The sequence below is a fragment of the Mytilus trossulus genome, chromosome 7, assembly GCF_036588685.1.
Source record: "Mytilus trossulus isolate FHL-02 chromosome 7, PNRI_Mtr1.1.1.hap1, whole genome shotgun sequence".
NCBI classification, from domain to species: Eukaryota; Metazoa; Mollusca; class Bivalvia; order Mytilida; family Mytilidae; genus Mytilus; species Mytilus trossulus.
In genome coordinates this window covers 20539021-20556018 of record NC_086379.1, presented here as the reverse complement: position 1 = coordinate 20556018, position 16998 = coordinate 20539021, and the positions used below count along the sequence as shown (strand labels likewise).

At 31.5% G+C, this 16998-nt stretch overlaps 1 protein-coding gene and 1 long non-coding RNA gene across 2 annotated transcripts; both read right to left on the bottom strand.

The window, feature by feature from the left end:
* Nucleotides 1–415: 415 nt before the first annotated feature.
* Nucleotides 416–10347, bottom strand: LOC134726235 (uncharacterized). The gene is made up of 8 exons (XM_063590637.1): nucleotides 10308–10347; nucleotides 9210–9335; nucleotides 7287–7466; nucleotides 6676–6791; nucleotides 4826–4946; nucleotides 4292–4324; nucleotides 3087–3162; nucleotides 416–922 (listed from the first exon to the last, which is right to left on the bottom strand). Exons 1-8 carry the CDS (start codon nucleotides 10345–10347, stop codon nucleotides 601–603), a joined length of 1014 nt encoding a protein of 337 aa, XP_063446707.1. The 3' UTR covers nucleotides 416–600.
* Nucleotides 10348–11369: 1022 nt separating this feature from the next.
* LOC134726883 (uncharacterized) lies at nucleotides 11370–15842 on the bottom strand. The gene is made up of 3 exons (XR_010108661.1): nucleotides 15755–15842; nucleotides 11737–11908; nucleotides 11370–11458 (listed from the first exon to the last, which is right to left on the bottom strand). It is a non-coding gene; the product is annotated as an uncharacterized LOC134726883 (long non-coding RNA).
* Nucleotides 15843–16998: the final 1156 nt, after the last annotated feature.

The window sequence follows — 16998 nt, the reverse complement described above, 5'->3', positions numbered from 1 at the left end:
ATAAGTTACCTTGGAGTTTTCTTACTTCATGTTACTATATGATTGAATTGACTCTATTATTAAGTTGCATGTATTTTGCATTTCAGTTGAGTCAAGTATGTCAAGGGATGTCAAGAAAATTGTGACCTAAAAAATTAAACTGTTGATGATGATACTACTGTAAGAGACAATGACAATTTAATTTGAGCAAAGGCATTTTATCTGTCTCAATGAACCGGGGTCTCTCTTTATTAAAAATGATCACATACCTTGTCTGTAATTATTCGAAGCATTTACAAAAATGTTGAACATTTATGTTCAATGTCAGGCTGTTAAAACAAGCAAGTACATTTTCACATTTTCGAATTTTTATTCATTGAATACATTCTTTTTTTAAAAACCAAAAAAATAGATTTGTAAATTTCGTTACCTAAAATCCACGAACAAACCAGCAAATACAAATCATGCAACTGGCATACACGTTCCTACAGTCGATCGAAACAAAATACATACATATGGGATACATATTTACAGGATTGATTTTTCTGTACAGTACATTTTTGAGATTCTTACAATCCTGAGGCTGTAATAAATCCAGTTATGTGTTGTAGTTTAGTCGTATCAGTCTTCAATTTTCTGACCAAAAACATGATCATAGATTTCTTCTCTTCGATCTTGTCTCGTGTGTTGTTCGGATGAATCATACACTGTATCAACTGCATGGCTATATACGTCCGTATTTGTAACAACATGTCTCCTTTCATTGGTGTGATCATATAATTCTTTCTCGGATAGGAAATACGGTGATTGAGTATCTTCAGATGCATTATGTTTTATGCTTTTTGACACCTGGCTGTACAATATCTTGTCATCTATTGTATACTCCGAGGGTGCTATACCTTGTTGATCTAGAGCGTTATCAACTGTAGTTTTACGTATGTATCTGTAAATGAGAATATTTGTCAGACTGTTTCATTTAAGTTAAAGTTGTTTTCTTTTTTATAAATTTTGAAGAATCTGACATTTTTCGTTCGCTTGATCAAGCTAACGCTCTTTTTAAGAGGGATCATACACATATAAGTAGAGACTCTAAATTTAGAACACATTTCGATCGCTTCAGTAAATGTGCAATTTAGTTGTTTGAACTGAATTGTTTTACATTTGTCATGTCGTGGCCTTTCACAGCTGACTATGCGGTATGGGCTTTGCTCATTGTTGAAGGCCTCACGGTGATCTATATTCGTTAATTTCTGTGTCATTTTGGTCTCCTGTGAAGAGTTGTTTCATTGGCAATCATACCACATCTTCTTTTTTATAAATAATACTTCACAAGACACAACATAGATAACTTCAGACTAAGCAACACGGTGAAAATGAAAGTTCACAATTTGGAATCTGAAATCATCTCTTTTGTCTTATTTTTTTGGTTTTCCGCTGATCCTCATTGTCAGTTGCTAGATGTAAGTCGAAATATAAGACTAAATTCACTGTATCTGTTGTATCCTTTATCTAAAGTTCTATGAAATAGATGCCTCCAACGTTGTCACCAAATTTTTAATTCTTTAACGAGATGCGTTTAACAAAGTCATCAACTATTAATTACTAAGTAAGATAAAATAATCTATATAGAGGAGAGTAAAGTTAAAGGATATTGATAACTTTTTATTCTTCTTAGAAGCTCCCGTATGTAGTCGGCCTCATCATGACAATGAAACAAGTCGGTAGGAAGAACGGCACAATTGGTTTCCATTGGAATGCCGACAGTCTGTTGAAAAACACGTCGTCCTTTAAACGTGACAAACGTTTCAAATGTTTTTAATCAAGAAATCAAGCACCTTGATTATAGTAATTACAGTGAGTTTTTTTTATTTGAGAGTGATTCTTTACAAAGTACGATAATTCCTTCATCAAGACAAGATACTTGCATCTACGGTCGTTGTTCTTTTCTATAAAACAAGTCAATAACAACTTTTCCAATTTGTCTCTTAGTTTTGAATTGGGAATACTTGTGTCGAGTGTAGAAAAGTCAGATATTTTAACACTTTTGCATGGTGTGAGGGTCTTAGATTGTATGTACTCTAAAAGATCTTTAGTATTCGCATCTGACTCACGCCAACTTTATAATAAGCAGTTTCACAATAACTTTGAAGGCAGGCTATGATTGCAGGTAAAACATATGTTGATAATTTAGAAAGAAGATTCGTAAAGCACTTGGTAGACCCAGGTGATTACTGTTGTTTGTAAGGACACTTATGTAGTATAGGTATCCAATTCAGTGATGGAAGTTCCAGTGTTTCATCTTCGGTAGAAATTCGAAAGGAATATAAAACAGACTTATGATTATCCAGGATTTCCTCTATGTATGTGTCGTGAGGGTATATTTTGAGTTTCCCAGTAAATTGTCAATACCTAATCCATTTATCAAGTAGTTGATGTGGTGAAATTTACACACTAAACAATGCTGTTTGGGCTTAATGCATTCGGAAAGAGAATCCCCCGTTTATATCATTACGTGGCATAATAGTCGACTGAATCCAGCAGTATTCTGAAGTTGTAGTTCCAATTTATCGATTAAGGCTCACGATATTTCGAACCTTTGGATTACACATTTCGCAGGGAAGTGCTTTTGATAATGTTGAGGTTATAATAACATAGCAACAGGAATAATATGAATTTGAAACTAGTACAGGTGCAATCAGGAGGATTAGACTGAAAGTCGTAAATATTAAGACACTGCAAAACGTGTTTGTAATTGAACATTTTAGTTGCTCATAAAAGTCAATTGAAATCAAACCTTCATTCTAGGGGGTGTTTTAAAATCATACACAATTTGTTTACTTTTTTACCTGCCTATAAAGCCAGGTTTAATCCACCATTTTTTGCATAAGATGATGTCTGTACAAAGTCGAGAATATGTCAGTTGTTATAAGGTCGTGTTTTAGGATTTGATAATGGACTTCCCGTTTTTACCCTCGATTTTTTTATTTCACTTTTTTTTCAAATTATATTATATTTTCTTAAAACTTAAATTTGAATTAATCCTGATAAAGGGAATGTATAAAATGAAAACAAAACTACTCATCAAATTATCATATGTATGATCATACCTTCTCCGGATGAACACAGTAACTGCGATGATGCATACCAATACAATAACGGCTACAGATATTCCTACAGCAACTCCTGTGAAAATATCGTGTTTCCACCTTTATTGTTTCAAATTAGATTATTATACACGTACTAGAATAAATGCTTACATAGAAAGAAATGAAAGAGAAAGAAAGATGCATATTTCAATGGTGTTTGAATAATATTTTTTTCCGTCGCTTATAATATTGGTTGCATTCAAGATTCTGTTAAACCTCTATACAGAGCTAGACTTGATCGTCGGAACTTTGTTTAATCCATATTAGATTGTTATAGTTTCATTGTTCTGATTACACCTTTCTTATGTATAGGTACTACTGTTTGGCTGCTCGATATTGTCATTGTTTTGCATTTTTTACTTGGCTTTGGTTTTTTTCGTTATACTGAATGAGCTATATGCATGGTATTATTTACCTGATGACACCAGTGGTGTAGCTATTTTTCTGTTTTGAATATAATCCTCCAACGGGAGTGTTTACAGATTTTAACCACGAACATTATCTTTACTCGAAGTTGAAAGTCATTATGCTCATTGGAGACACTTTCTTTTATTTAAAGGACACATAAATATTCATGTAAAAGAAAAGATAATATCGTACATATTACTGGTTTTTCTGTTTATGTCTTTTTATCAAACTACAGAACCAAATATAAAAAAAATGATGCAGATTTTTATTGCTCAGCAAGATAAGCAAGAACTGCACAGGCCCAAGTTCATTACAAATGTCTACTGTGTAATTTTCTATCTGGAATCGGGCATGCATATTATTACCTAATTAGGTAATATAGACTTGTTGCCAGGTTAACTGTATAAGACAACTTCACAGGTCTTTATGGATAACACATCGTTCACATACTCACAAATGATTCAAAACACAAATCTAAACCAATTGATATTTGAAATGTTTTCATTTCGCATTATTATATTTAACAATTCTATCAATTGCAACAACGCCTATACCGTGTAACCCAAGGAATAATTTGTTGTCTGATTAAATATTCGTGTCAAATTTGTTGTAACTTTTTATAATATCCGTCAATGAACAGGGAGGGCTGTTGCATTTGCCATTCCTTATCTTTTTCATGTAAGACATTCTGATCAGTATGTCATATCTTTGAAATTCTCAACTATTCAATGTGTTGGAAGAAATCGCAGGCAACTTACCTTCATAAGTTTTAACAGATCCAAGTTCATGATCTGAAGAAATGAATGACACAAAGTAGTATTATTTTCAGGTTTACTTTATATTCATATCAATATACACAAAAGGGACTTAAATTAGTGATATGCAAAATGCCATTGACACTCTATAGGGCAGTAGTGTATTGGTATAGAAACCGAACAGCAAATTTTTTTGTAGGATAGGGAAAACATGTTAAGCACGCATTTCATAGGACGACAGAAAATGTAAACATATTAGTCGGCATTACCCATATATAGAGAGATCATAGTTCAAGCTGAATAAAATAAATAAAGGGATCACACACGCATACGGTCAAACAGAATCTTAATCTTGATGAAATGATAACTAATTTGTTGTTTACAAACGGACAGATTGGACAAATACAGAGCTCTAAGTGCGTTTTTCTAATACGTTAAAAAGAATTCATTTGAAAACTTGAAACATGCGAGTGAACATTATACGGAACTTAACCTATGGGAATAAGTTTACCTGCTAACCACATACCCTGTACTTACCTGAAATGTCATACATTTCCGCGTGAACACCAGGTGAAACAACATATGTCGCAGTTTGATCGGGTCGACATGATCCAGGATATATTGTTGCCTTTAAGATTCTGTCTTGCCGTTGTAATGTCTGAAATTATTTTAAAAGTATAATGAAATAAAGTAAGTAACCTTCTAGTGTTTATAATACTTTTTGTAAAAGAAATCAATATAATAACGTTTTGTTCTCAAACAGTATTATTTACATAGTACTCTTGTAAATGAGATGTTTTGAAGTTCTTTTTTGAATAAACAAATACGAGTTCACAATACGTCATTAAGTCACACTCTGAAGACTGCAGCAAGCGAAAATGTCATGAGTCATTCATTTTAATCTTACTATGCTAGTACATGGAGTTTTGTAACCTTCATATCTATATGAACATTACACCGACTTTTCCTTAAATATGGAACAAATATTTATTATACACTTACTTATACATAAATAGTATAGTATGTACAACTTGCAATAAAAGTAGAGCTTAAGGGTGGGAATAAGGTATCTAAAAAAGGAAAGATCATGTAAGTTTAGATCAACTAGGTCCGATTGATCAACTTTTCTCTTTGTGTCTATCTCTGTTGGTAGAGTGTGATAACACATTATGTTTTGATTAATACACTAGTTGCTTATGATCATTATGATGCAAGTTAAGTAGAGACAGGATATATTCCCCCGATTATTTGTCTCTCAACAGACACAGTTGACTGATATTTATTGGAACGATTGCTAGATACAAGTTATGAAGGTAGTTTTTCTCACACGAAAAACAGAAGAGACGTAATTATGATTTTCAGTGGTTTTGTCGACAAAATGATGACTATATTATTTATCACAAATTTAAGACATCTTATATATGCCTTCGTTTACTAATAGACATGTATATGATAACTGCAAGGGTCAGACTCATTTTACCATTTCCAAACATTACTACAGACAAAAACAGAATGACTTGTAAACTATTGTTGTAAGACACTATATATTAATCCAAAAGAAAAGAATCAAGCTTTGAGTAATGTTATCTATTTACACATTCACAAAGGGTATGAGTGCTCTGAACTGAAATACATGTTTTGAAAAAAACAAGTGTATTTATTTTTCTACTCCATATCAAACATATATAAGTGTACCTTTTAAGATTATTCAGTTCGAAACTTATATATTATATATTAGTAAAAGAGAGGGTTAAGCCAACTTATGCAGCCCTCAGGGTATCCTTGACATTTTTTTTAAATTTCTCGAAATCCCAAATAAAATAACATGAAGAGATTAAAAAAGTATATTTAAATCTTAAGGAAAGCAAATGGATAAAAACACAAAGCGATCGAATTTTTAACACTCTTTTGACTTAGTAAGTAGTCAGGTTTGTAGAATATATTCTTGCTAGTTTAAGAAAAAAAATAGTTGTAGTTCAGTATTAATACATGTAATATGATTGATTGTTATCCGAATCTAAACCTGAAAACGATAATCATATTCTAAAGTTTATAACCTCGGTGACTGTGTGTTTGTGAATTTTCAATTGCGATAGTAAAAAGTCTTACAAAAGTTATGACGTAAGTTTAAACATATTCCTTTATGGTTGATTGGCAGACACGTTATAACAACTTAATCCCTTTCACTTTTCTGGTGCCAGTTATGCCTTGTATCAGCATTAGATTGCTACTTTTCGAAATCACCAAGGGTTACGTTTACGTGTTTACGTCACTTAACACGGGTCAGTCATTTATCGTTCCATTCAAACGGAGTAGCATCGTTTCTCAGGACCATACTCGCAAATTGTGCTGGAGGAGAACCGAAAATTCAGTCAAAATCAACTTACATAGCAAACCATTCTGTATGTTTGACCTCTAACAAGGGATCTATCCATATTCAATGTGGCAAGGTATGTCGTACTGCCAGAGTTAATGTTATGTAAACAACGCCAGAATCCATCGACTAAGATTGAATAAAGAAAAAGTATAATTTTATTACGATATGTCCGTCAGTTATATATTAGCAGTTTGCTTAATGCAGGTCTATAATTCAATGACAATGATAAAGAAAAAGTAAAATGAAATTCGATAACGATTCGAATCTTTGAAGAGACTCGTAACTTTGTCATATTTATAGTTTTATTCATATTCAACATGTTCAAGACATTCTATGGATTTATTTATTTCGCGGGTATCAATTTTCGTGGTTTGTGGACATTGTGGATATATAATTTCGTGGTTTATTCATTATTTAGGAAAAAAACAACCTTGTTGAACAATCAAATTCGTGATTCCACTTTCACCGAAATCAACGAAAATTGGTATCAAACGATTATTAAAACATACACAGTATATGTTTTCAACGATATTTAGAGTTCTCTATTTGTTTTTCTATCGTTTCATTTACATTATCATAGTTAACTGATAATTCCATAATAGGCATAAGAAAAACACGCACCTGAAAACTTTAGATAGTTATCACATGAGTAATATGTATAGTTCATCTTCAGTTTGTCAGATAACATTTCTAATTTCCCTAAGCAGCTATTAGTTCCATCAAACGCACTAAATTTTACATTATTAAAGTTTCTTGAAATATCGTTAGGACATTCAACTGCTAGATTAGTATCCGATGCTCCTGTAAATAAAAGTAAAATTGTGACAGTTGTAATGTCGTAATTGAATAAATGCGAAGAGGTATTTTGTTATTTTGGGATTCATAAGGTCAAATAAAATAGGTGTATGCTGAAAATAGTATCATTTAGTAAAACTGTTCACACTAGACAATACGTATACTTGTTCCAAGAGACATTTGCATTTTTTTTTAGTTTTTTTACTACTAATTGTTGGTGGTTGCAGAAGACTGTTGGTCTCGTCGTCGCATGATTTATCATCACAGCTTCTCATATATTTGTACGGTTTTGACCATGTTCTACGGGTGACGATAAGTTGAATTCCTCATAATTAATTTTGTTTGGTTTTGTTAGAAAGTAATGTTAACATGGTTAGGTTGCTGTCTATCTATTCCCTATAAGACATGTATGAATTTTCAATAATTACAGAAAGGGGATTTTAAATTGAATTAAAAGAAAAACAATCACTTGTTGTTACTTTTAAATATTTTGATTATATCTTGTAAGTTTAGGAAAACAGTAAAATCTCAAAAAAGTGCTGTACTCCGAAGAAAAATCAAAACAGAAAGTCCTTAAAGTAGATTGATGGTATACCGCCATCTTGGATTGTATAATCACAGTACAAAATCGGACTAGTTATTTGCCTAAATCTGCCAATCTAGAGACAGATTTGCAATTCAATAGTAAGACTGCTTTTTCTATTTGAAGAAAAACCTGTTAATTAATCGTATTATACAAAATATTTTAACAAATATAATTTTTTTGGTTTTAAAATAAATTTTTTCAAATGAGCCATTTAAGGGGAGATAACTCTTTTGGTACAAAATTTATACTGGACTTATAGGGAATTTTTTTATTTTTATAGCAAGAAAACAAGTTCGGTGACACCATGTTTCTTTTTATTTTTTTAAAATATATTATGAAACCTTTCTTCTCACAGCTTATTTCAAAATTCTATCTCATAGATTTTTTTTATACACACATATGAGTTTTTTCATGAACAAACTAACCAAATTTTGACAATTTTTAACGACTCATTGCTTGAAAAACTGCGCGGTGACCCATATTTTTTATTAAATTTTTGAAAGAGCATAGAAAAATTTTCTTTTTGGAAAATTAAAAAAAAAATATGTCCCAAAAAATATATATACTTGTGATCTACCTTAATCAAACCCCGAAACACATCAAACGAATTGATAAAAAGTGTCATATTCCTGACTAGGTTCATGCATTTTCCTATGGCGAAAAATGTGGGTTTTACCTAGTTTTATAGGTAGAAATACCTTTCACTTGCATGACAGTTGCATCAAATTCCATTATATTGACATCGATGTGTAAACAAAACTCACAGACATAATAGTTGAAAATTTCATAATGCTATTTCTAAAATTTCATTGAATATCTATTTAGAAACATTATAGACAAGTGTTGAAACTGAAGACAAAAACTCCACATTTAATCTAAAGGTTATGCAACATACACGGGTTTGTCTTATCTGTTTGATACTGTCTTCTGTTTTATTGTATAAATGTTTTCTGTTTTTGTTGAAAAATGCGACTATACATGTACGTTTTCGGTTGTATCATTAAATAGTGTTAAATTTAATTCATGGTTGACCTTGCAAACAACTATGTCAAACACATTATCATGAACTTACGTATAACAAAAGGAACATCCAAAATCTGTTAAGAATTTTCAATATTTTAGCGTCGATATAATATTGGTTAATAGTATTTTCTAAAACATACCACTCTTTATTAGCATAATAAATGTTCCTACTTCAAACGGGGTTTGTCTATTACACACATCGCTGTGATTAACTAAGTTTTCACTTTGATTTATGTAAATTCTGTCATTGATCGTAGGTTCTGTAACTGGAATAAAAAAAACACATGAGATTATTTTCAAGTTTATACATATATTTTCACTAGTACATATAAAGTATATGTTCACTGTTTCTTGTTATCATATCTATAATTGGTATATGTGTATGAAGCAAGTTACCGGTGATCGAAGGTCTATATAGTTTAACCACTTTAATTAATGGCAGCAGTACTATGCCGCTGTTCGAAATTCATAAATCGATTGAGAGAAAATCAAATCCGGGTGTCAAACTAAAACTGAGAAAAACACATCAATTTAAAAGGAGAACTACGAAACAATAGAAACTTATATTATCATGATTATGAGCTTGCGAGTTTGAACTACACACATGTATATAAAATCTATGTAGCACTCTAAAGTGCGATGGTACTCTTAGGTACGATGGTCACGTAAAAGTGCGATGGTCTACGCTAAAGTGCGATGGTTGTTTGTTTTCTAAATGCGATCAGATGTGCGATGGTATATGACACGCTAAAGGACGTTAGTTTACACGCTAAAGTGCGATGGTGAAACGGGGAATGGTGTTCATACAATGTCTTCTGTTTTTTGCTGTGTTAATATTAGTTTTTGTATATTGTTTATAAATGATGCCGTTGTTTTTTTTCTTTTCAATAGTTGCACACGAGTTATTGTGTGGTTTATATAACTAGATATTCGACTTGAGCCGATATTCCACGCCTTGGGTCATAAATTATTAAGTGCGCACATCAGCAACATTTTGTGTTTCGTGAAAAAATGTTTAAATGACATCTTCATATTTGTTTTTTTTGGTTGTTTAATGATTTTTTTTCTGTATAAATCAGTCCGTTATTTTTCTCGTATCAATTGTTTTGCAATGGTCGTTCTGATAACGTTTAGTCATAAAACTACTATTTATCTGCTGGGTTAGCCAAACCATAAACTATAGCTTCCAGTCTTATATCGAGACTTGTCTCATCAGCAATCATATGATGATACTTCACAACTTCTTGGTAGGTCACTATCTTGTGGACGAATATCCATCTCGTTAACAGACATGACAATACACATTGTACAAAACATATTCAGGTTATAGAATAACTCAATTAAAAAGTTAAAAAGTAGCTTTTATTTCAAGCAAGTTCGATGAAAAACATAGAAGGAGTTACTAAATTAAATTTGGACTCATTGAAATACTTTAACACCTGGTATATTTGGACTTTTTCGCCCTCTTTTACGGTTTGCACCTTCCCCTTCCTGTCGTTAGATTTCTATGTTGATGAGAAGTCCTCTTATCCACTATTCTGACAGAAAATCGTGCTTCCGCACCGACACAGCGAGTTCAAAGGTTTTGTACTGTGGGTGATTTTGTTGACAAAAAATCCTCCGCATACAGTCTTCTATATTACCTACTAAAAATGTTTTGTCTGATTTGTATCTCTTTTTTTTCTTCTTGTAAAAACCTTCACCGAGAGCCACAAATATTCTCGTTTACTGGCATGTCAATATTTGTATATTCGAACGGCTTGAAGCGTTATAATGCAAAAGTTCACACTTTCGCGAACAAACACGCATTCGCGGAAAAACGCACTTTAGTGTGTCGCGGCATCGCACTTTAGCGTATACCATCGCACTTTAGAGTCCTACATATATATTATCTTATCGTAAGAAAGTAGGTTTATCTGTGTCCTTGCCTAAAATTGATCCAATCGATACAAACGGGGTATTTCATCTCATAAGTCAAATGCATACTGTCTGCTTCTTATTTAACATTATAGGCCACTATCTGTAACAAGTTTATATTCGGATAGCATTGAATGCATGCGTGCATGTATATCAGTATTAGTAAGTTATCATAAGTTTAGCGACTAGTATTTGTAGTATAGTCACTTTAATTAGGCAGTGACTACCCTGATTCTGTTAACAGATTATTCATGAAACCGAATGCTAGAAAATTGATGTCGTCCGTACATACCCATATCATGAAATTATGAAAAGCTAAATTCGTTTATTTCCCACACATACTGACATACCCACGGACTAACCTGTGACAACGTGGTAGTAATATTTTTCCGAGGTCAAGTTGTAAAACTGCAGACATATGTGTGGCCTAAAAAAACCACTATCACTAAAAATCTGAAACGTGATATTACCGCTGAAAAAAAAATTATTAAAGATTTATGAGTAATTAGGATTTTAACTACAAATTTAGCTTTTTTTCTTTCTTTATAAACTATCATTTATTTTGGTGAAATCATGTAACATAGTTTACGTATCAATACGATTATAAATAAGCATCCTTTTAAATAGTGTTGAATATTTAAATATTTTGTTGCTAAGATAGCATTGTGGCTTTGTTCTTTTAAAATCTTTTTGTTTTGATGCACTGAAATATTCATTTGTTCGTTTGTTTTTGATAGATAATTAACATACCTTAGATGATACCGATTTTTCGATAGAGTTTTACAAATAAAATCGACCGAACCAATTGATCTAGTCAGCTGTATTGAATAACCAGAAAGTTTATTTGCTTCAAAGGTTAGTGTTCCCCGGTCTGCACTTATCCAAGAACCCCTCAAGTCTGCCGGAAACGTACACTTGGCATCTGAAAATTGTGAATGATATTTTAAAACTAATTCCACCTTATGTAATAATGCTGTATTTTGATTGGATGAGAAACATGGTATTTTTCACCAATTTCTATATATTGAAATTTTCTTTTCTCCGCCGGGGTATTTGCAATTAGGAAATTCCATGTGCCGGGGTATTTGCTAGCAAATACCATGGCAGTTGCGAATACCATGTCTAAAAATAACTCAATGAACTATTTCTATTCTAATACGACAAATTGATGTCCATTCTAAATATATGGTTCCAGATGAAATATTTAGAGTAAAAAGCATCCTTATTGAATTTGGAGCGAATGAAGTAAAAAGTACGGGAATGACGTCAGAATCAAAACTAAACGGAACGAATTGTCAACCGGTCACATAAAACTGGAATCCATTTGTATTTACGCTTCATAGAAACTGATGAACAAAGTGTAGTAGTCATCTGTGAACCAGCTGATTATCATAAAAAGAGATATATATATATACAGTCAGTGACTGTACATTAAAAAATGATAAGAAATGATTATACGGTCAATGCAATTTGACTGCGCAAATAGCACAGCAGCAGTGTATACAAAAATCATACATTCAAGTCGAAATTTCATATGATACCTGATTATAATAAATTTTCTGGGGTGAAACATTCGGTGGAATTAAACAATTATATCGTGCTTACAAGGGGTATTTGCCAAAAAAACCGGTTTCGAGGTAATCAAATTTCCCTCGCCTAACGGCTCTGGAAATTTGTACCTCTCAACCAGTATTTTTGGCAAATATCCCTTCTAAGCACGATATATTTGTATAAAATAGTTATTTGAACTGTAATTCATTTTTGTTATTTCTATTGAAATTGTTAGAATAATAAGTTTGATAAATGGTCGACAAACACAAAGTTATCAATAGTTATCAAAAGTACCAGGATTATATTTCTTTACGCCAGACGTGCGTTTTAACTACATAAGACTTATCAGTGACGCTCAGATCAAACTAGTTATAAAAACTGTAACACTGGTGAATACCTACACATTTATCCGCATATCAGCAAGCAACTCAAAGTTGTTTTCGTATGAAGCATTGACAGTATTAAGGTCGAATCAAAATTCGTATATGTGTATATATTTTTAATGAAATAGCATACTTTTTTTTCAACACTTGTAATTTTCTCGAGAAATGCTTGTTAGTTAAGATTTGTTTTACCCGTTACAGAGATATAAAACGTTATATAAATGTTTCTCAATCCTTCATTTCATTTATAACTGATTCGTTTGTTTTTATTGGCTATCAATCTACCGGTTCATAATCTGATAATTTCCTATTTGAAAAAAAATCTATTTACCTTCTAGATACCTACCTTATTTGACTGATAACTGTGTTGATCGCTGACAATATGATGGTAGTACAAAACAATATACTTACTCTTCCAAAGTTTATTAATTGACTTTAATATTGATAAATTTGTTTTTGTTTGTAGTTGTGGTTCTTTTTTTAATATTCTATTCTTATGTAAAAGAAGTTCACATTCGTGGAGAAGGAAAGGTATTGTAGTAACGAAATAGGTAACGTGTCCGATATCATCTGTGAAACGGTTAATCCATAACGGTCAACCAACTAGTGATGGCGTCTGTAAAATTTACGGATGGATAATTTCAACTTCACCATTTGCAACTCTTTGTTTAATACCTTCCTTGTGAGTAGCAATCCTCTATCAAGGAAATCATGATAGGAAATGCAAGCCCGGGAATATCGTATCAATTGGGAGATATTTACTCCGTACGAAGGCGCTACTGGAATGTTGCTTCTTAGAAATTGAAAAATCACTATTAAGAAGCGAAATCATCTCTTTTGTAATAAATTTTGGTTTTTGAAAAAGAAATAGAACTAGAAAAACAAAGGAGCACAAACATTTGAAGGCCGTGTTTTCATTGACTTAAACTCAGTGTTGTGTTATTTTAAATCACACGTAAACTAAGCACAATTACGTTCCAATTGATAAAACTCAATGTTTTTAGGTGTAATACCACCAAATCATGATACGCCACATCCGGTTGCATACGAAAGTAGGTCTAAAAAAATATTCCCCTGAATTTGACAGTTGTAGAAAATTAACCCTGCATTTAAATGCACTTAAATTTTTCTGAGTCATAAACATGTATGTTGGGTGTCTGAAAGCATCATTCTTATTTTATTTGATGGTCTAATGAAGTATTTTGGAAATTTAAGGTTACATAGTTACCAAAGCAGGTAACCAGTAAATAACAGTGTAAAAATTTGGTTGTTTACTTCCGGTGCAGGTTACTTTCTTGTATGCAATGAAATGTAGTGTGAAATTTTCACTGTAGCACTGGAAAGGATTAAACTTAATGCATGCAAAGTATTTCTTTGGTTGAAATAAAGGTAAATACTGTACAATTTTTTAAAGTGCCAATTTTACAAAGACTAATAGGGAAAAATCAATGGTGGTATTACACCTACATGTAGTTTAAGACTGTCCCTTTGGTATCTTTCGTCCCTCTTTTCAATAGGTTTTGTCTATGCAGTCGATTGTCAATAAAAAAACTTGTGTGGTTCATTGTTCACTAAACAAGGTATTTACAACTTACGTTTAACCATGTATTTTTAAAGAAAAAACTTTTTTTTAATTACATTTATATTTAAAACAATCATTTATATGTTTTTTTACCGAATTATTTGTCTAATCTCGAAATATTATTTATTTTGCTATATAAAAGCACTTAAAGTAGCCTTATTAGGGAGCAAACATTGAATTTCATGCGGGAAGGGTGTTATGGTTTTTATGTTCGACACATAATTTTTTCTTTTTTACGCATACCACGAACATTTTTACTTAATGTTTTTAGTTTTTAGCTTTCGTTTTTCAAACCAATCAATTTAATAATTTGAATTCAGATTTTTTTTCTCAGTGAACAGAATATTTGTTCACCCATTTTAAAACCAGAATTCAGAATATTATTTATGGAAAAAAAAAACATCCCCCTTTTCTTTTAGTTGAATGATCATTCTCTGAACCCCTAATCCAGACTCAACGCATCATCATTGCCAAACACATCATTTATTTGAAAATTTCTCCCGGAATTGACTGGAAGTACACAGAAATATTTGCAGTTTACTCATAAATGCATTACTTAAACACTCTAAATATCTCTGTCCTTCTCCTTCTTCGTTTATAGCCTACTTTTGCGTAATAAGTGGTGGATTCAGATGGGGTCGGTTCCGGGGTTTGAACCCCCATTATCGTACGATCAATATTTGAATTTTAAAAATGCCTTTATCTGCCTCTGGTAATCAAGACATCTTTATTATCTTCAAAATAGGTGAAAATCATCAAAATGGCTTTCATGACTGATAGAAAAGCTGTACAAGAATTTTTAATAATTCTATTCTATAAAAAATCTATATAATCATGATAATGAACATCTAAATGACATATAGTTTATAAGTGTGAACAAAACTTTTTTAATTTTGTGATAGGTAAATAAATGTTATGCATTCTGTCATTAGCTTTATCAGTTATTGTTTAATGTTTAGAAAATAAAGCATTTATATATATTCTTTTTATGATATATCATATAAATCAGCCTCGCTATTGTAGGTAGACAAATATTGCTTATATGAATTTTAATGTGATGTGAATGTTCTGCCATAATCGATACATAAAATTAGTTATATTATTTGAAGGTTTCTAAAAATTAAAGAAAGGTTAACCACCAAAACATAAGTAAACAATATAATGGCTGAATAAAAACTTGTGAGAATAAACAAAACAAATTGTACAGAAACTAAAACATCAAAATATTGAATTCAGAAGGTTGAGAACTTACCTGCATTTGTAACAATATTCATAAGATATATTATCCTTATATAAAATGTTAAACTACGGCACATTTTAAGCGAGTGTATGAACAGTTTAGTGAACTTAATGACCAGGAAGAATAAATGACCCCAATAACATTTTTGTCCACAGGAAACAATTTATTCTATAGTTCAATAGTGACTTTCATCATTCTACATTAACCAGGAAGATATAAACAAAAGACTTTTATTTTCTTAAGAGAGAACACAAAACAATCCATGGTCATTAATGTTATTTCGCAAGCTAAAATTTAAAAGGCAAACATCTTTATGAGTGTGCACTTAATGGTTTATGAAATGATATTTGAAGTATGTCCGTACGATTAACACGTTATACAAATTTATTATTCATAGTTCTAACTGCATTTATGACAAATTTAAATAGTGTCACGCTATCCTGCAATCAAGTAGACAAGGGACTTTCGTAAACATAATCAAAATCACCAGTAAAAAATAAATTCAGAATAATCATAAATAACAATGCATAATTTAAACTTCCTCGAGTTTACATGGCAATGACACATAAAACACTGAGTTGATCTTTATGAGAAAGGTACAAGTATTCTATGAAGATCTATGGGAGTTGCTTGCTGGTTAAATCAGTTAGATCACTTCGATTTCTACAACTCGGGTTATTACAGTTTGTTGAAAAAAGATATAAATGTAGTTATGTTTCAATTTGCTGATGACAAAATCGATATTAGTGCAAATTTAAAATATTCAAAGATTTAATTAAAATATTGATTAGATAGCCTTAACTAATACGTGCCTGTGTTTTATTTAGGTTCGATGAGTTTACACGTATCACATAGTGATTTCCGCGCGTTTAGTATGATCATATAACTTTAAAATTTTGGAAGTTACATTGTACATATCGCTTTTAATAAGTTTTCTTATTACACACAACCACATTAATTAATCAAATATTTGTATCTATGAAAGAAATTAATGAAAGTTTTAAATAATATACAGTAACGAAATCCCTAAATAAACTAAATAAAACATTACAGACAAACGGTAGATCAATCATTACGCACTATGATTAGTTTAATTAAAAGTATCTATGTTTTAATCATTGATTCTTAAAGTTAAGGACAATTATATCATGAGTTGTATATGTGAACCGGCATAGTAAACCTTTATTTACGAAATCAACGTACTGAACCCTTTTCAATGCCTTTTTATTTGCTTCATTTTGCAGAAGGAACAGATA

Excerpts from the sequence above, each read along its gene's own strand:
- LOC134726235 (XM_063590637.1), bottom strand. The coding sequence starts at position 10,347 with ATGGATATTCGTCCACAAGATAGTGACCTACCAAGAAGTT. Across the intron at positions 6,792-7,286 it reads TAACTATCTAAAGTTTTCAG|TCGATGGATTCTGGCGTTGT; the intron begins GTGCGTGTTTTT and ends ATTCAATCTTAG. Across the intron at positions 923-3,086 it reads ACTGTGTTCATCCGGAGAAG|ATACATACGTAAAACTACAG; the intron begins GTATGATCATAC and ends TCTCATTTACAG.